General features: G+C 33.3%; 2 protein-coding genes and 1 long non-coding RNA gene across 3 annotated transcripts; 1 reads left to right on the top strand and 2 right to left on the bottom strand.

Annotated features, from left to right (window-relative positions):
- Positions 1-974: 974 nt before the first annotated feature.
- Positions 975-18,077, bottom strand: LOC137923500 (mucin-22-like). Its single transcript, XM_068766760.1, has 6 exons — positions 17,589-18,077; positions 14,689-15,640; positions 7,433-7,439; positions 4,968-5,466; positions 2,948-4,865; positions 975-2,478 (listed from the first exon to the last, which is right to left on the bottom strand). The coding sequence occupies exons 1-6, from the start codon at positions 18,051-18,053 to the stop codon at positions 2,096-2,098; spliced, it is 4,224 nt and encodes a 1,407-aa protein (XP_068622861.1). The 5' UTR covers positions 18,054-18,077; the 3' UTR covers positions 975-2,095.
- Positions 5,942-12,614, top strand: LOC137923483 (uncharacterized). The gene is made up of 3 exons (XR_011107558.1): positions 5,942-6,046; positions 7,488-7,647; positions 12,481-12,614. It is a non-coding gene; the product is annotated as an uncharacterized lncRNA (long non-coding RNA).
- On the bottom strand, positions 13,088-14,779 carry LOC137923482 (mucin-22-like). The gene has a single exon (XM_068766742.1). It carries the CDS (start codon positions 14,663-14,665, stop codon positions 13,220-13,222), a length of 1,446 nt encoding a protein of 481 aa, XP_068622843.1. The 5' UTR covers positions 14,666-14,779; the 3' UTR covers positions 13,088-13,219.
- Positions 18,078-23,432: the final 5,355 nt, after the last annotated feature.

Here is a 23,432-nt window from a genome sequence, read left to right as displayed (position 1 = left end):
AAGTTAAAAAAAAAATTGAATTTAAATTTCACTTGAAATATCAGTATGTTTTTTATAATTATGTACACCTTCAACTGCCCTTTCTTTCATGTTTCTCATCTACATCTAAAGGATGTCTGGTAGAGATGGCTTAGGGCGATAAGACCGCCTGTTGAAAAAGCTACCTGCCGCCATATCAAAACTTGTTAATAGTACAATAAACAGTAGTATTAACTACTTAATACCGCTTCAGTAAGTTATTTTGTTTTGGATGTGAATTTATTATTATAATTCTCCATCATCACCGTGTCAGCGTGTCCTCGAAGATCGCTACAATTACCGGTCTTGTACTACCTTCATTCAGCGACTTCCCAAAGCCTTAACCGTCATCGGTTCACTTAATGGGGGACCTAATAACACCACATTATTGTTTTTAGAACGTTGTAGTAAATAATAAAGATCCTGTTTATGTTAATAAATATTAAATATATATCCATTCATAAAAATTCGTAACTTTTAAATAAATAGACATGCGTTATGTACTTTCAATTGTTACTATGGCGATATTTTTATTTAAGTATCTTTCAAAAAATAAAAAATGACATACAACAGATTTGAATGAAGGTCTAAAACTATCATTAAAATAGGAAAGATATTTTTTATTGTGCACTTATAAAATAAATGTGTGCAGTTGATAATTTATTGAGCTACAGAAACTCCTCTGCAGGTCATAGGATTCCCCTATAGATTATCAATAGGACCGGTTAGAACAATCTTAACGATTGAATTACAATTGCAATGGCAATTAATAATTGAAAATGTACACGTGACAACTGGGGTTTCTTCTGCACAGTACTGTTTATTACGTATTTAATTTGTTGACCCCTTTTTGAATTTATATTGAGTTTTATGTTATAATACAATTATATGAATCCCTAAAAGTTAATTTTATTTTAAAGAAAAATATTTTTTCTTCATATTATTGAGGTATTAAAAGTGAATTTTCTAAAAGTCATTTTAACTATATATGTTATAAATAGCATTTCAAAGAAATCGCTTTATTATTTGATAATGTAAAACAGACCCTTTTAAGCCCCCATATCACTGATATATATCGGCATCTAAAGATTACGATCAATAGATTAAACTTTTATCATCTGATAATGGAAAGGTTCCCCAATTTATATTTAATTCGATAGAAGGATGTTTGTGAAATGTATTAACACACTTCAATACACTATAGCACTTATAACAGCATCATAATTACACAAGAATTTTAAAACCATAACTAATATCATAAACATGAAATCATTTTAAGATTTTATAAGTTTCAAGCAAAATGTAATTTTGGAATATTATAATATTCCTTGAATTATTTATTCTTCCAAAAATTGAATTATCAACGTAACTTCGAATAATATGTATATTTAAATTATTTGCACAAAGTTAATTACTAGTAAAGGTACTTTTACTTTTCGGAAGATGATGGATATACACCGCTTCCAACCGATCTCATTGGAAATCTTTGGGTGAGGCCAATGACCAGCAGTGGATGAGACGTTCTTTGCTTAAAAAAACTTAGTTGATATTTTATTACAAAATTTTAAACAAAATATGTACTTCTAATGAAGAAGGGAATATTAAACGAAACAATTATTTTTGTTACTGGAATTTTTTTAATTCTTTAGGGCAAAATTGTATACCGTCGTACAATATTTCAATGAAATGATCTTTACCAAACCTCTTTTTTTTCTTTAGAAACCCTAACGTCATCGTCTCAGCCCATAGACGTCCACTGCGAGGCATCGGCCATCCTTAATGATATACTGTAATCGCCAAGCTTGGCAGATGAATTGGCAATTGCAGTATGGTAGCATCATTCAATTATTTTTATTTATCTACAAAGCAATCCTATACAATTAAAACACAAAGTGTGCATTATGTAAGATTGTACCCGGGGAATCGAACCTGCAACCTAGGGTCGCAAGGCTCTACTAAAGTTGGTATAACATTATCGTTGTTATTTATGTTTATATTCTTAAAAAATAAATGCTTGTGTTTTAAATAAAACTGACGTATTCCTTTTTATAATTTTTAAATTAAATAAGTTGGGAATTTATCGCATATTGCTGTAGCTATATCCAGTATGCCTTCGAGCCCTGGGCAAAACGATGGGATTAGGTATATCCCCATAATCTCCAAACGATTCATACTCTTGGGCTATTTTCTTTTTGGATATCCTTTTACCTAGCACGTAAAAAAACGTGCTGAAAATCACTAATAGTATTAGTAGTAGGAGGACTAACAAAATTATTTTCAAAGGATTCCAAAAGCCGGGATCATTGTCAGATATCGATGTCTCCGTTGTTGCGATTTGAGTTGTTGTTTCAGCATTTTCACTTGTGGTAGATAGCATATCAATGATGCCCGTTGTAAATTCAGAAGTTGAAAATGTAGAAATGGTACTTTTTTCTCTATCCTCTTCATTTGTAGTTATTTCTGAAAATTATTGCTAGTATTAACATAGCTTTAAAAGTTAAGTAAATATAATTCTCTTGTGAAAGAAGACGGATGAACTGTTAAAGTGAATGCTAATGCTATGCTATAGGATAAAAGTTAAAAGTTTGAGATAAGTCGGAAAATTTACCATCTTTAAACAGGCAGACAGAATTTGCGAAGGGTAAAACCCACCATGGGCCAAGGTTTGCAGCGCTAACGGAACTTTCTCTTTTGTAAGTTGTTATCGTAAAGGAATATACTAAAGGAACATAGATGAATTTCGCTACGCAAAGTTAAGGTTAGCTTTAAAAATATTTAGGACACTGAAACATTGGTTGTTAGGTTAACAAGTTAATATTTCAGTAAAGTTGTATATATAGTCACATGATTTTATACATGATGTCTCATAAGTTACTTGAAATGACAAACTAGCTGAATGTACATGAAAAGGCTCATATTTATATATTACCTGATGCTATGGTTGTGTCTGTGCCCGTGACAAAACTTAATGTAGTCTTTGTTTCAGCATTAGTGCCATCTGTTATTGTAGAGAACTCACTAGGTTCTGAGGAAGTTACGTTTTGTGTTGTTATTAATTCGTCATCTGTTACTTGTTGTGTTGTTATACTTTCGGAGTCAGTAACACCGTTTGTGGTTATAGTAATAAGTTCTGGTAACGTAGTTTCCTGATCTGTGCCGTACTTCGTTGTGCTCTCCGACTCAGTTGTTTCTTTATAAGTACTGCTTTGAGTATTAGTAGTGTCAGTTCTTGTTGTCGATCCACTGGTGTTCTCTTCTATAGTTGTACTAATTTCACCACTCTCACCATTATCTGATGATGTGATTAAATCCGTTACTGATTTATCTGTAGTAACAATAGGTGAATTTTCCGATGCAGCTTCAGTACTTGTTATAATTTGTGTAGTTGTTTCAAAACTTGGTTCTAACGTCGTCGTAGAAGATGTTAAAGTTGTTTCATTGGTTGTACTAATAATTTCAGATTTCGTTGTGAAAATTGCATTAGGAGTAGTAAGTTCCGTGTCTGATGTCGCATCTTTGGTAGAACTCCATTGATTTGTCGCTGTTTGAGTTGTAAATTCAGAAACTGTTGTGCTTTCTGAAATTGTAGAGTTTTGAGACGACATTGTTATTTCAGTTGTCCAACTCGTTTCTTCAGTGTTAGTATGAATAGAGCTAGATGCCGATTCTGTGTTCATATCAGTTTGTGTGATTTCAGTTTCCGTAAATTTTGATTCTGTTGTGTTTTCAGTAAATATTGGATTTTGCGTTGTTGCGGAATTAGTAGTATTTAGTGTCGTCGTTACTGTATTTGTACTCCAATAAACTGTTGTTTCTTGATCAGAAAATGTACTAGTCATATCACTAGGCGATGTGTAATCAGTATTAATAACACTTTGTGAGGTAGTTGATTCTGAATTTGAGATTTCAGTGTTATCGGTAATTACGGTAACGGTGTTCTCTTGTGCCGTGCTCGTTATTGTAGAGGTATAGTCTAAATCGCTGGTCGTTCCGCCTAGTTCAGTTGTTCCTTCTGTGTAAGTAATATCTTGTGTGTTTGTTTCTGTACCAATTTCGCTAGTTATTGTTGTAGTTTCAGTAGTAACGTTCAAAGTGGTAGAGTTTAAAGTGGTACTTATTACTGTACTCTCGGGGTATACTGTAGTAGTGATAATATTTGCAGTACTTACATCCAGCGTTTGTGTACTTGTTTCTAGGCTGGTAACTTCTTGTGATGTTGTTTTTTCTGTGGAATTATACATTTCGGTTACTTCTTGTTCTGAAGTGGTTTTTGTTTTAATATCATCCGTCTGCATAGTTATGGTGACCGAAGTTGTAGGAAAATAGTTTGTTACGGTTGTTATGTTAACATCATCAGGGTTTGTCATCAATGACTCGTTTGTTGTTTGGTTACTTGTAGAAAGAGACGATTTTTCTGTATTAGTTACCTGCTCCGTAATTGTTACATCTGGGTATGTAACTTTAGGTGTAGTTAAACTTTCTGTTGTATAGATCTCAGGTATTGTTGATTCACTGGCAGTTAGATTGGTGGTTATTATAGTTTCGTTGTCAGTTTTATCTGTAGTGGTGGTAGTCATTTCAGAAGCAGTCTGCGTCGAGTCTGTAGTTGGTAAGGACGAAACTATATCTGTTACTTCAGAAAAAGTAGACATAGTAGTCGTCATTTCATTTTCTGGAAGAGTTGAGTTATTTGATACAGTTAACGTTGTAATATCAGTATTTGACTCTGTTGTTGTTGTAAGGTTTTGGTATATAACACAATGTTCCGGATCTAGTGTAGGAGGTATATAGCGAAATGAATCAATTAAGACTGTGGATAGATGTTCTGATATACCTAGAAATGAAATCTGAAATTTTAAATTAAAATTTGTTAAACAAAGAATGTAATAAATTCTAAATCTTTTTATCTAAGTTAAATGAGCATGTAAATTAATAATATATAAACTTACAAAACCGTCATATGTTCCAAGTCCAGTTAGGGTGACTTTTAATAAATGCCAACCGTCTACATAGTTGGGATCCATTGAATATAACATTGTATTGCCTACGGTCGCGTTGTTACCCCCTGGTACGATTTCATTTACCACAAGTGATAATTGATCCCTTTGAGATCTGGACATCATGTAGACGTTTGCCTCAACTGTGCCACCGGATGTCATAGGAAATATAAACGAAGAGGTGCAGCTTAATTCATTATCGGGGGATATAAACGTTTTACTGTTTGGATCAGGGCTGTCGATAGAAAGAGTTTGATAATATCCGATTTGCCATGTCATCATATTCGCACAAACGCCTTCATCATCAGTGAAAAGATTTTCGTAACCATATTCGAAATTATACGTAACGCAATCTTCACCAAACGCAATTGTACTTCCAATAATAATGAAAACTATGCACTTGAATCTCATTCTTTTACATTTAAAATGAATCTTCGCACTTGTTATCAGTCTGATTAAATATTAATCTTGGAATAAAGTTTAAATCAAAGTAAAAACTCTTAAGATTAGTATAATAAATGCTAATCGTCATATCACACGCACATATGGTTAATCAGTCGATTCAAAATTGCTTCCTTTTTCACTTTTCTCTATCTAAAAAATCGTATTGGTCGTATGATTTTCTTAAAATATATTCTATACATTTGTACGTGTACGCTAACAAGTTTACTTTATTGTTTCGAGTTAACGAATAGTTGTGTCGCAAAGACGGTTATACGCAAAGGGAGTTTAATTGACGAGGTGATTAAATTATCGGCGTTTCGTTATGATCTAGATAACGTTATCGATGTGAGAATTTGATCGATCGTTGATAATCTATTGGGGCGGTGTTTTGTCCATTACAAACGGTAGATCGTATCGCGATTTCAATCTTGAGATTTCTTTAAGGAGATTATTTCTTAGTTTACATGTTGCAGTAGCTAAGTGTTGTATGTTATCAGCCTTCCTCTAGATGTTACCGAGTATATCTGCATATTTGTGTAATAGTGGTAGCCATCTATACATTGATACGTTTTGAAGAGGATACCACGGTAATTACCTATTTTTGTTTATTTGTATTTTTATTTCAGAAGTTTTGACAAGATATTTAGTAGTAATAAGCGCTATATTTGATAGATATTCAAACTTGTAGTTAGATTAATATTATCTACCATCTAAAACATTGAAAATTTATTTTATCAAAATGTATATGAACATGTAAAATATAAGGTGTTTGAAATTATTAGATTATTATTATTATCAAGCTAATTGTATTAAGGATATTAAAGTGCTCACAAAAAACCCGTCCATGTTTGTTATGGGCTCTTCGCAAATAAGGGCGCGTTTGGAAGCTAGTTTTTAGTTGAAGGGAGCCATTATAGAAAAGCCCAAGCTCATTTTAGCCTTTACAAAATCAGGCTTCTCTAGTATTCCTTTATTGACATACATAAGTGGTTACCAGCTGTGTTGTCAACGAGTAAATTATTACACGTAGATAATAACATAAAAATATATCATAATAGATTGATTCCCCACATTGATAAGTCATTATCTTACCTTCTTATTGCTGCAACTATGTATTTTGCAGATCACACAATCTAAAAATTGTTAAGTTGAAGGAATATCATAATGGCATTGTTGTCTGAAGTAGCATCGCTCATGCCACTAATAGACGTTGGGACCGAAAGGTTCTCGAGCGGTGACTACGTGCAAGTGGTCTCAGAGTGGTTAGGCACCCAACTAGATGGATCAAAAGATCGCAAAAAATATCTGGATGCGGGCATCGCTAGACCGTTCTTAGTGGCAATCTTTGGGGGAAGCATACCCCTTGCAATGTGTGTCTATAGGCTATTATGATGATATTAATGATAACTGTTGTTAGCAACGTAAATATTTTTCTTTTCTTCTGACCCATTCGTATCTACTTTATGTTGTGGCAACGAAACGAACGACTGCTACCTCTGTGGTTTTTACGCGCTGTGGCAATTCGGTAAATTTAAACATCGGTCAGCGAAATACTGAAAAACTAATTGTGCAATTACTCATTACAAAGCCCTGAATTTGATAATTGTTAAAGAATAAATTATTTCATGTTATCGAGTATATATATATGTGTATATCAATAAAGAACGGCCATAGGTAGGAAATTGATTCATTATTAACTATCCGGCCAACTTATAAGAGTACTGTGTTTCATAGAGTTTGTAGATGATTGATGATACGAAGATGTTTTGTAACAATATTCACAGGCTTCAGCGGCGACTACTTCGTTAAATAAAAAAAAAAAATTCTTCGCATAGATAATCGGTGTCAAAACTAATAGAGTTTTTAAATTTGAACATATTTGCACGCGGCGCATGAGGAAGGAAAAAGAGGGGAGAGAAGACGAGAAGTCTGTCTACAATCTTCTAAATTATTTACGCCTGTTAAGAGCGCACCTCATATCTGGAACGAGATTCCAAAACAGCATTGATAGAATCTTTTAAATTTTAGTTACGAAAGGAAAAGGAGTCTCGTCGATGAAGGTGAATGCCAACGCTTTATGAGGGCGGCTCCTCAAAATCTGTTACGCGGGTTGTAAGTCCACAGCACCGGGTCTTCTCTTCTCCCTGCAGCGAAATGGACCCGGCACTCGCACGGTGATCCGTGGAATGTAAAGAATTTAAAACTTTTAATTAATATTTTTGACAATTTCAGCGACGATCATGAAAATTGAGAAGTACTTTAATTTTTGACGTCAAAGTTTTTTTCCCATGATAAAGGTTTAAATGGTGGCCCCATTATTAAAACTCTTTGTTACATGTCTACTATCTCCTGGACTATTCAACCGAACGATATGAAAATTTGTAGGTATATTTATTTTTTCACGTAGAAAATTTAAATTGTTACTCCTGCGCCGATTTTACGATTAATACACTGTTAAAACATAGGTATAGATACATATATGCTTATATGACATACATGTTTCCTTAATATAAATAGCCAGTAAATATAAAATAATGCCTATTTAAAAATATTTGAAATATAATTTGTATAGTTAGTTTCATTATACAAAATATTTAAAAAGTTTAAATATACGTGAAAAACCGATAGGTAAATGACATTTTATTGCAATAATTAATTACAAAGAGTAGTAGGTTATAATTGACAGGATCACGACTGCCGGGTTTACCAAGAAAATAATAATTTTTATAATAACAAAAATTCCTGGTATTAAACTTACAAAATTCTTGTACGAGATAGTAAATATTGTATTTATAATAACAGAGACTATAATTGTTTAGAGAGAAATCACTCTTTTTTAATTTTTCGAATAGCTGAAAAAAAAATAATCTTCTTTTCACAATTTTCTATATGCACGAGGATTTTGAATCAGAAAATCTGCTAAGGGCAGGGTAAGACGTTTACTCTTAAAGTGGACGAATGCCCCTGAAAAGGTTATTGAAAAACTGGACGCAGGCCGCCTCAAGATAGTGCTATTGGAAATTTATATGGGAGTCTTACGTCCAGCTGTGGACATCTTACACTGCAATAATAATGATGAGGATGACGGCTTTGTTCATTATAAATATATAATAATTGGGTTTAATGTGATAGCGCATTAACGGCTGAAGACGCTTAAGCTCTGTTTACAAGTAAACAAGTTAAAGTGAGTTCCGATAGAACTGGTTGTAAGCCAACTTCAGTCTAGCGTTTTTCGTAGACCTTAATAATAAAGTTTTCATCCTGTCAAAAGATTAACGGCAAAGTTGTGAGGCGATATCTACGTAATAATTAGTCATAAGTTTGTTACGTATTTTTTGTCATTTCGGCAATTTTAATAGAGCTCCTAGAGAGAGATAAAAAAATCTCAAAAGAGCAGTTAATAGTTATTTATTAAATAGGAGGTATAAAATGGCGACTTAGGTTGAGGACATAATATGAACTGTAGATGAAGTAAAGCTTAAGATTATTTTTTTCTTTCAACTGGTAGACATAAATATATGTAGCTGATAATCAAAAAAATTTCTTTGTGCCCGATGGTCACTGTTTCTCTATAGGTATTTAAAAAGTCTGTGGATGTGAGGGGTTAATCTGCAGATGGCGCTTAGCCTGAAACACTTTTCAGATAGCAAAACTCATGTTTTCCCTCTGGACCGTAGGCTCAGGCCTTTACACACCACTTTATAATCATAATGAGCATTGATTATGTGTCAGTAAATCTGACATAAGTGTTATTCGTAATAATACCTTATTTTGTCTGGCGCCATTTATCATTCGTTAATTATCATAAGCTGTGTTCATTTAAGGAGTTAAAATAGCTGTTATGAACGCCTACAAGAATTTCATGTTAAAAATAATTTTACTGTGTTATCAAGTTTTTTCACAGAAAAGATGTACCAGTGTGATAATTATAATAATCTTGATTCTACTATTCTTTTAAGCCAATAATAAATCGGTCTTACACTGATTCTATCCAGCGACTTCCGGCGATCTAAACTATGTCGGCTCGTGATCGCCACTCGAGAACATTTCGGCCCCAACGGCCACCGGTTGCTTGAGCGATGTGTCCCCTCAGCCACTTCAGACAAGCAATTATTCGATCTACGTCGGTGACCTTGGTTTTCCCGCAGTTTTCCTCATTTCTGATTCGATCTGGCAGCGAAACTCATAACATAGCCCTCTCCGATGCTGCCAAGTGACCTCGAGCCTTCATATAAGGTCCATCGTAAGTGACCATTGCGGTATTTTGGACGATAAGAAGCTGAACCTGTCCCAGGTATATACAATCGTTAACAACTTCGAGCGTAACACTTCCGATAACTGCTTGTATACGTACGACAGTAGTAACTTAGATTATCATCAAATAATTTAAAAATCATATTTCTATTTAAATTTCAACTGACATATGGATGTAATTTTTAAACATAGACACTTTTATGTTTGCACAATGCAAATTCAATTTAATGTATCTCTCTAATAATTAATTTGTTAATTTATACAAAATTTATTATTATTAATAACTAACTGTTATATTATCTGTACGTAGTGGCACATAGTGCTCGATTATTATAATATGCTATTGGAAATTAATTTTAAACAATAACAGTTTATTGCTATTATTGGAATTATGATGTATGGTTGGAGGTTGCAGGTTCAATCTCGACAGGCGCACGTTTAGTCTGAATTTACAACCTGACCAAACCGGAAAAATTCAAAAAATTTGTAGTCTCCTTTATTAGCTCTGGACCCAAATCATCTTCAAAATTTTAGTCGTTAGATGTCTACTACTGGACATAGGCATACTCCGTAGATTTTTAACGGAATCGATTGGTAGCGGCCTGTAAAATCCATTTTTCGACCATCTTAACAGGATCGGGGCCTCAAAGTATATTCTAAATCAGAGTTCCTCAAACTTTTTTGTCGTATGCCTGCCATGTTTTTCCGTGTTGGGTAGACCCCCTACATATCTGATATTGAAACCGGTGTCAATTAAACTTAAAGCCTACTTTATAGTTAATTAAATAAGTGCATAAATTATTCAGAATTGAATATTGATTTTTATAAACGTTTCCTATATTACTAGGTGATGCGGCCACAAATTGCGGCACAATTAAAATTCTATATAATACAATACATGATATACTAAACTATACCATGTAGTAAAATTTATAATTTTTTCAATACATACATACACATTCTTTCAAAATTTAAAATTGTGCTTAAAATTATATGATATACATTTTATATTTATGCATAGTATAGTTTACTGGAGATGGCAACAGATAAATTAAAGACGAGCAGTGGTAGACTAGTGGTGGACTAAGATATGCAAACGCAGGTCGCGGGATTCATTACTGGGATACAATTTTATACAATTCACACTTTGTGCGTTAATAATATAGGATTGCCACTAATTAGAAACGAGTTTCAGTGGATGTGCTGCAGCGTCCTCTGCGTACCAAAGTACAACACTGCGAACGGCAACCGGCTTACGATTATTTATCCCCACATAGATATCTTCGTGGGACGCCTATGCCTTGCAGTGGGTATCTGTGGGCTGAAATGACGATGAAACGAATGATTTATCGTCATTTCAGCCCACATTGAAACGAATAGTTACACGATTGCAATTAGAATTTTAGGATTCGAGAACATTAAGAGTAAAGAGAGTAATCCTCAATGAAATAAACCGCACAATCGTTTCATATATAACGCTGATACGAATGCTATTGACAGAATTACGTAGCTATTTAAACGCCTGCGGGTATAATATCATGAAGCGTTAACGCAGTCGCGCGGCGTGTGAGTGGCTTGTTGTGGCGACGTTTGTTAATGCGTGTCCTGTTGCACTTCAGGCCATACTAGTGGTTACATCATCAATCTGAATTCTATACTGATTAAACACTAATCGTTGTTATTATCACTTCTTTGTTACAACGAATGTGTGAATAACATATACCAAAATATTAGCTTTTTCTGTGGTTAATAGATGGCGCTGATACCGCGCTTGTTAAACATTCATTATTATTTAAGAATAGATAACAGTGTACTAAAAATGAATAATAATAAATTGGTTGTAGAACATATTTAAATGTGAGATACAAAAGTCAAAACACAAAACTGGGAATTAATAATTTAATAAATAATCTGTGATACTTTGCGAATGGAGAAGAAGGAGGAAAGGCGATAACTGAATGACAATATTTCTTATGGAGTGAATGATATTATGATGGATGAAAGAAAGAAAAAGCATGAAAAGTACTATATGACTATTGTTATTTTTGATTACTAAATGGAAATTAATCAATAACTTCATTCTGTTTATGGTATGAACACGTTGTAAATTTATCTTCTAGTAAATCAAAGAAATTTGTTAAACACAGGTTCTGCCAAAAGGAATAATGCTCTTTTACAGAGCGTGTTTAGAATGAAGGTGTTTGGAAATGAACTATTTTAATTTCATCGAACATTGTTTAATACAATCATGCAAATATTGTATTAAACAATTACAAACCCCACTGAGTTTCTTTTTAGTTATTCTCTGAAGATTATAGTTGATTGTAATGTGATGTCATATTATGAAGGCGTTTTGACTTTGATTTTGAATATGTTTTATTATTTTTTTTAGTGATTATTTGAAGATGTAATTTACTGATATATTTCTATTGAAAATATATTTTTTTAAACAATTTCCATTTTCGTTGTTAAACAGGCATTGAGATTTTTTTAATTATTATTTTCAATAAAATACTCAAATAACTATATTCTTATCTATTTTTTGTGTTAATTATAATCTATGCTATTTTTTATATCTAAGAGATTTATGTGTTTAACGAACGTCTAAGTAGTCAATTTTGTTTTGCAATAGACCTTTGTGCCTAAAAGTTGGAAAAGCTATTTTCAATGTTTTAAGGAAGAACAAACCAGAGCTTATAACAAATAGTAAGAGCGCTTGAGTAGTTACGGATATTATGTGAAACTAAATTTCTATTTGCATACATAGGAATGAGGAGATCCGTAGAACAACCAAGATCACTGGTGAAGCACCAAGAATTGCTCGTTTGAAGTGGCAGTGGGGCACATCCCTCGAGTAACCCATGGCAAGACATGGAAAGATTCTTAAGAAATTGGGATCTATATAAAGTGAGCACTTTGGAATATATAGTATGTTTTTCCACTGGTACAGGTAAATTACTTCTGATAGTCTGCTAGAACAGATAGAAAACAAAAATTAAATTTATCGTATATTAATCGGAATCTTAAAAATATGTTTTGGATCCAGTTTACTTACTATACATAGATTGATAGCTGTACATTTTCAAAGCTTTTATACTTATAAACAATCATTATGTATTATTATTATTTTTTAGTTTTTTTATTAATTTTCGCACCGAATTATAATCTTAATCAATTTGTTTGATATCAGTAGCGTCATTTAAATTATATGAAAAAAAAAACAGGAAAAGGGTACTTAAGAAATGTTAATCTCATATTGACGGTCTTTAATATAAGCAGAAGTAATAAATTATACATCAACGAAATCGAATAGATAATGAAATCAAACTCAGAAATCTGATATTATCGTTTTAATCTTCACTTACATAAATAATTAAAAAGAAGTAAAAATTAAATTATTCGAGAAACGATTGAGTTTGATTTTCAAATATATTTATTGCTACTAAAACAATGTATTGTGCTATACTTTTTAAGATTTTGTTGATATGTTTTGACGTACGTCAACTTTAAACGGGGATCTTTTTGTTAAAGTTATACGGTTCTGCTAGCATATTTGTCACTCTTGGAACAGTAATAGTCCTCGGAAGATTTTCAAACTCATCATAAAGATATTGGTCATTTTCTTTTTGTCCCATTCTTTTACCTAGTTCGTAAAAGAATATAGCTATTATAACCAACACTATAAACGATATTATTACAACAAGTGAGATAGTTAAGGGAGTCCAAAAGCCAGTGTCGGGGTTTTCGACAATAGGACTTTCCGTTGGAGTTATGGAATCAGTGGTTCCTTGTCCTGGGTTTGTGTTTGAAATAGGGGTTGTTGTTTCTAGATTTCCAGGATTAGTATTTGAATCTGTTTCGTCTTTAGTTGACTGGTCCATTCCAACGGTAGTACTAAGTTTTGTAGTCATTTCCGAGTTGTCTTCAAGTGTTGGAGTTACGGTTTCCGTCTCAGTTTTTGTAATTGCCGTGGTAGTCGATTCAGGTGTATTATATTCATTATTTGTTGATTGCGTTATTGCTTGTCCTGGGGTTGTGGTTGAAAAAGGGGTTGTTGTTTCCAGATTTCCAGGATTAGTATTTGAATCTGTTTCGTCTTTAGTTGACTGGTCCATTCCAACGGTAGTACTTAGTTTTGTAGTCATTTCCGAGTTGTCTTCAAGTGTTGGAGTTACCGTTTCCGTCTCAGTTTTTGTAATTGCCGTGGTAGTCGATTCAGATGTATTATATTCATTATTTGTTGATTGCGTTGTTACTTGTCCTAGAGTTGTGTTTGGAATATGGGTTGTTGTTTCCAGATTTCCAGGATTAGTATTTGAATCTGTTTCGTCTTTAGTTGACTGGTCCATTCCAATGGTAGTACTAAGTTTTGTAGTCGTCTCCGAGTTCTCTTCAAGTGTTGGAGTTACCGTTTCCGTCTCAGTTTTTGTAATTGCCGAGGTTGTTGGTTCAGGTGTATTATATTCATTATTTGTTGATTGCGTTGTTGCTTCCGAACTATTTTCTGCATTCTGGGTAGATGTGACTATAACCGTGTAATCCGTTGATATAGCAGTTGTCTCTGTGGTTTGTTCCAAAGTAGTAGTGGTCATGGAATCAGTAATTTCTGTCTGTGTGGTATAATCTAAGTCATTTGTAGCCTCTGAATCAGTATTGACTACAGAATCGGTAATTTCAGTCTGTATGGTTTGATCGAAGTCAGTGGTGGCCACAGAATCAGTAGTTTCAGTCTGTGTGGTGGAGCTGATATCAGTAACAGTAAATATTTCTTGTTCAGTTGTGTAGGTTGACTGTGTGACGGTTTCTTGGGTTGTAGATATAAAATCAGTAATTTCGTATTGTGTAACTGTAGTGGAATCAGTTATATTCAAAGTTGATATATCTGGAGAATTTGTGGAAATTACTTCTGTGGTCGTTTCAGTATTGATAACTGATGACATTGTTGTACTCATTGTATCAGTTACTTGTGTTGTACCAGTATTAACATTTTGGTCTGTTGTAAGTTCTTGTGTTGTTTGTGTAATTGTTACTTCGTTTGTAATCTCAGGCGTAGAATTGCCTGGGTCCGTAGTCCGTAGTCCGTCCGTATCAGTACTGGGTGTATTAGTTGGTGAATCACTGGAAGCATAGGAAGAGGTATGATCTGAACTTGACCACGTTGTTGTATCCGTATCCGTCTCATTAGGCGTATACATAGTCGTTTCCCATGTTGACGAAACTGTGCTTATTATTTCCTGTGGTGGTGTGGAAGGTCCCCAATCTGTCACATTTAACTGAGTAGATGTCTCAGTACTTATTTCCATTTGCGATGTTGTTAATGGGGTGTCAGAACTTTCCATTTGATTGGTACTTGAATTGAACCCATCTGTAGTTGTTGTTTCGTATATAGTTGAAATAGTGTTTGCTTCGGTAGTAATATCAGAGGGTTGTGTCGTATCAGTTTCAACTTCTTGTGTCGTTAATGTTGCATTTTCTTCGGAGTCTGTTGTGATAGCAGTGGCAGTTGTTTGTGTATCAGTTGTTATATTCTGTTCAGTAGTCCACATTACTGTGTTAGTACTTGGAGCTTCAGATGAAGATACTGTGTTTGTAACGGTTGTCGTTTCTTGGCTAGTTAAACTAGACATTGTGATTGATTCAGTTCCATTGGGAAAAGTACCATCTTCCGTTGTTATAGGAAATTCGGTAGATTGTGTGGCAGTTGGAGGGGAAGGAACTAAGGTAGTTATAACTGTAGGAACTACTATAGTAGTAGTAGTAGTAGGATCTGCCGTTGAATCGGGAGAAGTAAGATCAACAGGCGTTGTGGTTATATCGTTAATTTCACTATATATGACACATAAATCAGCATCATAATGCGGTGGTATATAGCGAAAGGAATCCACGAAGACTATGGATCCACTTGCTGCCATCCCAATAAGAGAAACCTGAAATAAAAAAAAAATAGCACATTTGATATGACCGATATCATTTTTGTTATGGCAATTACACTATGCTATGTTTATATTTTGTATCGATGACGTGGAAGATATTATCGCTAAATATTAATGAAGGTAAGGTGCGACGTTTTCAATAATACGTTTTATATGGCATATAACTATAATATGAATGACATGATTATTTATGTCTAAAGTTATGATATATTTTTTATGTTCTAATTGTAGTTTTGTTTCATAAATTTAATTTCAATAACTTATCTAATAAAAGGAAAGTAAGAATAACTATTATAATATTTTTATTAAGAAGTAGCAGAAACTTATGTGTATTGTACACGTAAGTTTCTTCTACTTTAATTTTCAGCACATAGATATAGCAGATAGATATTTTATAACGTGTATTATTTAATCGTTTCAAGTATTGAATTGTATATTGTCGTAAATATATAGTATAATAGGATAGATAAGAAGCGGCCTGCATCAAGTGTTTTTGGCGACCTTTAGAAGTAATAATAAAAAAGAAATCTAGCTCAACTAGACAAAAAGTGGCGGTCTTGAGGGTATTGAATAGGAGGTCTCCTAAATATGATTTATGACGTAGTGTTATGTCGTTTCACAGCATAATTTTTTAAAAACATGTCAACCCTTGATTGCGGCTTATATTTGAATGCTTTGTATATTGTTTCAGTTATTCAAATATGTATTGCTTAAATTTGGTTACAAATATGTTTTTAATTATTTTAAGATGAAGGAATGTGATTTAGTTACTTATGTTTAATTATTTAGCAAGCGATGTTTGGTTCTATTGTACCTTGTTACACTTATCCGTCTTTATATTGTCAAACAAATATCTGTAACCTTCGGCGATTAAACTTCTATAAGGACATTGTATCCAATTGAAGTTTTATGAAGTAGAATAAAACTGGGGTTATAAATGCTTATTTTTAATTTATCTTTATAACTATAATAATTTTGATAACTGTAATAGAAAACATATCTATGTCGTATAATTTTATTACGAATGTCGGCGAATAGGTGTATTGGAATTTTCCAGAACCCTGTCTTTTGAAATAAATTATTTGTTTATTGTATTAATATTTAGGTAATTAACGATAGACGAATAGGTATAAATGTTCTTCACTTTTCTATGTTGATAGCATTCTATGTCGTACATTTACTGATGTCGGATCTGAAAATCACGGTTCTTTGGCAATAGAAGCAATTGTTTGTATCATTATCATCAATACCGACATCATTTGAGCCGTAGGTAGTTCACTGCTGAAAGTAGACCTTCTCCATTTCTATTAAGACCGGCTAGAAGCTCACAGCCTCCCGCGATTTTACACTTTGTAATGTTTTGCTTTCTCAAGAGACAAGTCTAACCAAGGTTCTAATTTTTTTCTATTGTTAATTACCTTAACTGTCCTTTAGGAATTATGGACATTTGTTTTTTTTTAGAATCGTGTCTTCTTCCCACTGGCAAAAGTGATAGGTTTATTTTTAAAAAAATATACCGATGGGCTCCTTCATCTATTTGGACTCCTACATCTAGTCGGAATTAAATCTCATTATATTTGAAAATGTAATATTTGTGGAATACAAAGCTCTGACTTCGGGCAGTGGAGAGAACTATGCTCGAGTTTTCTCTCTCGGAAATAGCCCAGCAAATTGGTAACTTAAAATGGCAGTGGCCAAATAGAGCACAGAACTAATGGCCGCTGGGCATTAAGCAGAACTTTACGAGTGGAGACCGCGGACCGGCCAGAGCAGCATAGGATGATAATTCACAAGGTGGACATGACCTTGTTATCGTCGGATAACGCTAAATACAGTCCCTGCCCTAACGTTTTCATTAAAAATTGATGTCTTACGTCTGTAATGATAATGATGATTTACAAGATCCTAACTGTGCGCATAATCGATAATAATTGTTACTTACATAACCAACAAATGTCCCGGATCCTGTCAAGTTAACTCGTAACGTATGCCACCCGGTCACGAAGTTTGGACTTGCGGCGGATATCATTTGGTTTCCGAGGGCAGCATCAACACCACCTTCCACCACTTCACTGACAATAACAGTTATCTGGTCGCTTTGAGAATTTGGATCCATGTATAAATTCACGTCAACAACGCCACGGGCCGTCATTGGGAAGGTAAACGATGAGACGCAACTTAGTTGATTATTAGGTGATACAAAAACGGTGCTAAGGCGATGCGGGCTATCCACGGGGATTGACGAGTAGTTACCTAAATTCCACATCAACCTTCCCCTACAGACACCAATTTCGTTCGAAAACGATCCATAGAAATCATCTTCGAATGAATACGGCACGCAACCTTCACCTACAATTGTTACTATTAAACTCAACAATAGAACTGCTACCAAACAATTGTCAGCCATTTTGGAAATGACACGCGTCTTGTGTGGCACTTCCTATTCGTAATGAGTAATTATTAATTTATGTGTTTACTGTGTCTTATATCTGTAAATAGTATTGAATATCGCTGGGATAAGATAAAATACGTAGAATCTGAATGTTGATAATAATTTCAGTTGCGCTAAGGCTTCGACCGGCTAAGAATTCCCTTATGCTATGTAATTATTACTGCGAATAATGTACTCATTCTTCGATTAGATAAGTATTTATGCGAACGGTTTTTAGAGCTTTAAAGTTTATTAGTAAATTTATCTTTTACGTCGAACAAAGGATTGCTTTATTGTTTTCTGCATAAATAATTAGAATATAAGTATTATGGTCAAATTATCTTTATTACATTTTTTTTTAAATTTCTTAATTTATCTTTTATACTAACTCTGATGAACCATACACCCAGTTCATTTCATAACGGTGCTAGATAAAATTTTTATACAATACTTTGTGCAATACCACATCTACGATCACTGTCTCAGTTTGGTGGGGTCCACTGCGGGACATAGGCCTAGATTTTCAAAAGGATCGGTTGGAAGCATCCTGCAACTAGCGTCTTATATATATATTATATATAATATATATATAAGACGCTGGATATAGACGACCACGGTTAGTATAGCAATGGGCTTACTGATCCGTATGTCAACTGGATAACTCACAAACTCTGTGCTCTGTGCGGTATAGTCTGCTCACGGCAACCTTAAGTGGCCAACCGGACTGACGTTAAAAAATCTATGCACTTTATGAAAATTCCTATCCGTGGGTCGTCAGTGAGAAAAAATTTCGTTCGATCTTTATTTTTACTCTAGAGGACAAAAATATATTGCTAAGATTCCAATTATTGAGCACGGTTCCATGTTTTGCAAGCTTTCTATGTTCAAGTAAATGATATATAATATAGTAAATCTGATGAGTCGTAGTGTCTATGAGAGAAAAAATTAAAGAAGTTAAGGTATTTTCGTGTTTCTATTTGATAGCTCGAAAAGTTACCGAGTAAAGGTGGGGACATTTGATTATTCGCGACGTGTATTTAAACTTTTATGAACACAATCTGTTTTAAACAAACTTTATTCTTTAAGTGGTTATTATATTAATTGTTGTTTTTGAATAGATGGATCACAATGTATATCCAAAAGACAATACCGACTTTCCCAGTACCATACACAATGTACCATACACCAGAAGTAAAAATAAATTTTGTTTAGCTATTACTTGACTCCATCGAGTTACTTAATTTTTTATAATATGGAATCCCAAGTAATGTTAAAAAGCACCCATTGTTAGATTTAAGAATATAAGCGCAGCGAGTGTTACTACTTCGTAAAGGACCTCATAGAAGATTGAACACTGAGAATAATATGTTCACTTCTAGTCTATTTCAATGTGTCAAATATTTAATTTTATATTGGTTTAAAAATTATTGTTTCCAAATAGACACAACTTGACGTTAATAAGATATGTAATCAAACCTTTTTTAAATAAAAAACTTTTTATGCGCTACCTTAATAAATTATCACATATCATCATCGAAATATCAACAACACAGGTCATATCTTTTAAATAAATCATTTATTTTGTCGGTATTGATATACCATTTATCAATGGCTGATCATTTATTATCATTTTCTTTATCTTAAGGACGTAAACATTTTTACATTCCAGTTTTTGGTTGTTATATTCAGGCGTTAGAAAAATGTATGCTTATCTAAATATTAGAGGGACCGGAAAGTGATGTCGTTCTGTCAACAAATTTACCGAAAAACCGATTGATTTTTACCGCTCCGGCATTGAAAATTTGTATACTAGATAGCAGAAGGTTGTTGATAACGACAGTGAATATGTTGTTGATTAGAAATAAAAACTTGTTAAAAATGTAGTCATGTGAATTTAATTTAAGAAAGCGTCATTACTTTACCGGTCCTTGTCTTACAACCATATGGGTTAGAGACTAAAAATATAGTAAGTGCATTGCTTTTGCCGCGTGGAAGCCAGCTAAAGAACGTATTCTACGAAATTCTACTCAGAAAGAGACATCGAGGGGTGTCCATTTAAAAAGTATTTTTTTTAAATAATGCCTTATTTTACGACAAGCGTAGCAGGTATGGGAATGTAGGTATTGTAAATGAAAAAATAGGTTAGATTATTCTTTCTATGGATATCGTCACATATATAATGTTAATGCTGATTACACTGTAATAATGATAATGGTAAGTATTATTATCTATAAAAATTATACATGCTATTTTGAATCTTATTAGAGAGATACATTGGTATCGATGTAATAATAGCATTATAAATTAAATCACTGGATATGACCGCTTCCAGCCGGTCCAATTAAGAATCTATGGGGAAGGCCTATGTCCAGTAGTAGACGTTCTACTGCTGATATGATGACGATAATTTATTTTTATTTTATTGTATCTTTATTATTATTATCGTGTAATGCGGCAATTATTTAGCAATACGCGAGGCGTTTAAAATTTGTTGTTAAAGCAACCTGGAAGAAAGAAGGGAAGTAAAGTCGAAAAAGCCTAGCGTAGCTCACACGTCTATATAAATTCAGAGCACTTCTCAAACCCGAACCTATAGACTGTAACAATATTAACGGAATTTTAACACATAATATATCTTTTGCAAAATCACGTTTTGCCACCGTGTAAAGATTTCCACTACGATTCTTGTTGTTTGTACGGAAAAATAAAATAAAACGTTGTTATATACCATTGAATTACAATTAATCAAACATAATATACATTTTAGTAATGATATACAATAGCAAACACTACAACAATCTAAATATGATGTTATTTTTTTAAAATCTCTGCTTCATGATAAGCGTTGTGATAATCATAACTTTTCAGATTAAGATAAAACCCAATTGAACAATAAGTATACTCGTGCCTCTTAGTCATTCACACGCACTCACACACGTTTACAGACACTCACACATAGTTATTTCATTGTTTTTCGGCTGAGCATATTTTATTGTATAATTCGTAGCACAGCGGTAAAGAAAAGAGACTTCCTATAGTTGATCACGTGTTCGATTCTGGTAATAGTCTTATCTTACCTTGTGCACTATTTATATAGGATCGCCACTGTTCATTAGCAAGTTTCCAGAGGGTGAGCAGCAACGTCCTGTGCCTACTATAACAACATACTGCAATCGCCTAACACCTGCCATGATTGGCGATTATGGTATATCTTCCCATAGATATCTTGTTAGATGCCTATGCCTTGCAGTAGCCGTCTATGTGCTAAAACGAATAAAAAAGCATTACGATGGTAATGTTTTCTAAAGTGTTATTATATATACCGCCGATATTTGAGGCAGAGAAAAGTAGAAAGTGAAATAATGGAACCGCACTAAAATGTTTGCAATTACAAACTTTAAGGAATAATTATACCTATGTAAGAATTGTATCTGTCTCATGTCATCTTGTTTGACACGTGGCTCGGCTTCAAAAAGCCGTTGCAACGGACAACGTACAACGAGAAACACACACTCCCGCAATACGATGCGTTTACAAAGTCGCCACAACAAACGGCGTGCCATTCGATACGCCGTGCGACCGCCGAAACATTTGATGATTTCCGATTTGATTTCTGCGAGTAATAAGCCGATTTTGTCAATACATGCATTCTGTATGGAACATTCATGCGGTTTGCTTCCTCACATAGCAGTGTTTTATTTTAGTTAGGAATTTTAGAAAACCCCCCAAATCCTAAAATTTTTTTTTAAACTTTTATAATTTAATTATAAATCTTTTCTAAATATTTAAATATTCTTTGCACATACTACCTTACTGCGGAAAATGCTATTTGGTATTTGGCTATTTATAATATATAATTTTCCGTTGTTATTCCAATTACTTAACGATACCTAATCCTCGTTTTCTTCTATCTATACAAAGTAACTGTTTACATACGTAAAACCCTTACCTCTTTAAAGGTGATGAAAATGTATAATTTAATTCTTAGAAAAAAGCTGTAAACCTTTTACAAGAATTTTCAATCAACCTATACATAGTTATCACTCTGAAATATATTGCACTAATTTATTTATCCTAATGGAATGCGACAGGCAATTAACTTCTGTCAAGATAAAGTCTGTAGGGACAGATAGTAAACATTAAATCATTTATTTATATAGCACTACGAATTTTGAAAATGCTTTTACTTACTACATTATCATTATGTTATTTTTTATTTATAAAACCATTGATTTTTGGATAGGGTTTACTGTACATGAATTGACAGATAATAGGCTTCACATTCTCACCTTTAAAGCCAAATACGTTACTACATAAACGTCATCTGTGGTAACTCTCAAAATTAATATATAGTGTGCTATTTAGAAATGAAGACTTTTTAGAGTAAGTTAAGTTATAAATTAAATTTTTCGTCATCGGCATGGTTGACGGTAAACGCGATACCTTGGAGGCGTGACATAACGTCTTTACAAAAATGGAGCGGGCAAATTCCAGTAGAGTTTAAAGTTCCCTTGAGAATATAAAGTGCTTTTAAGAGGCTGCTAAAAAACCTTTCGTTTATCGTGATTTATAATATAACATTGATATTTCTTAATATTTGGTATTTCAACCATGAGAGGCTAAAAGTCAAGTGAATGTAACATACGGTGTTCAAAGTTACAATATAAATACATATTTTACATGACTTGTACATATGTATGTAACAAGATTTTTTAATATTGTAAAAATGGTTTTATTGAATGTTATGTACAGTATAAAGGATAGTACAATAACAACAGTGCGTACGTATATTTTTTATTATTGGCTCTTTTAAGCCCTATTTTATATTATTATCTTTTTTTTATTTTCATGCCCATCTTTCGCCTTTCTTAATGTCGTTCATCTCTTTCTCTAATTTTCCTCACATTATCTTTCATTTCTTTCCTTCCATGCATTGCCTCACTTCCTTTGTTTTCCCTCTACAATGTTACCATTTACGTTTATTATTTTAATCATTTGTTTAACAATTTATTTATTTTCTTACCAGTAGCTCTTAACAGAAATGTAAATTAAGTGCAATATAGATAATATTGCACTTAATTTACATTTCTGTTTGATCACTTTTGTTAATTATTTTCATTATTGTTCTTCCTTATTTAATTTATTTATTGCTTTTGATTGTTTTTCCTATAATCTTTTTGCAGAACTTTAAAAGGGACTAGCGACACTCTTCTTTATTTACCGGCGTGTTCCTCTCCTCTATTCTCTCTACTAACCGAGAGTGGTATTCTGTTCTTACCTCGCCAAATATGGAACAACCGGTGATCAGGTGCACCAAGGATCATAGATGCATGAAAGACTCTTTCTTAATTTGAA

The sequence above is a fragment of the Battus philenor genome, unplaced genomic scaffold (genome assembly GCF_028537555.1).
Source record: "Battus philenor isolate CCGP_79_NKW_IND1 unplaced genomic scaffold, ilBatPhil1.0.hap1 SCAF_21, whole genome shotgun sequence".
Taxonomy (NCBI): domain Eukaryota; kingdom Metazoa; phylum Arthropoda; class Insecta; order Lepidoptera; family Papilionidae; genus Battus; species Battus philenor.
The sequence above is the reverse complement of the archived record's forward strand: the minus strand, read 5'-3'. Positions and strand labels throughout refer to the sequence as shown.

Bases quoted from the DNA above. Each gene is read 5' to 3' on its own strand.
- LOC137923500 (XM_068766760.1), bottom strand. From the start codon at position 18,053: ATGGCTGACAATTGTTTGGTAGCAGTTCTATTGTTGAGTTTAATAGTA. The intron at 15,641-17,588 runs GTAAGTAACAAT...TTTTTATTTCAG, and splicing joins CCGGGACATTTGTTGGTTAT to GTTTCTCTTATTGGGATGGC. The intron at 2,479-2,947 runs GTAATATATAAA...AATAATTTTCAG, and splicing joins AGACACAACCATAGCATCAG to AAATAACTACAAATGAAGAG.
- LOC137923482 (XM_068766742.1), bottom strand. From the start codon at position 14,665: ATGAGTACAACAATGTCATCAGTTATCAATACTGAAACGACCACAGAA.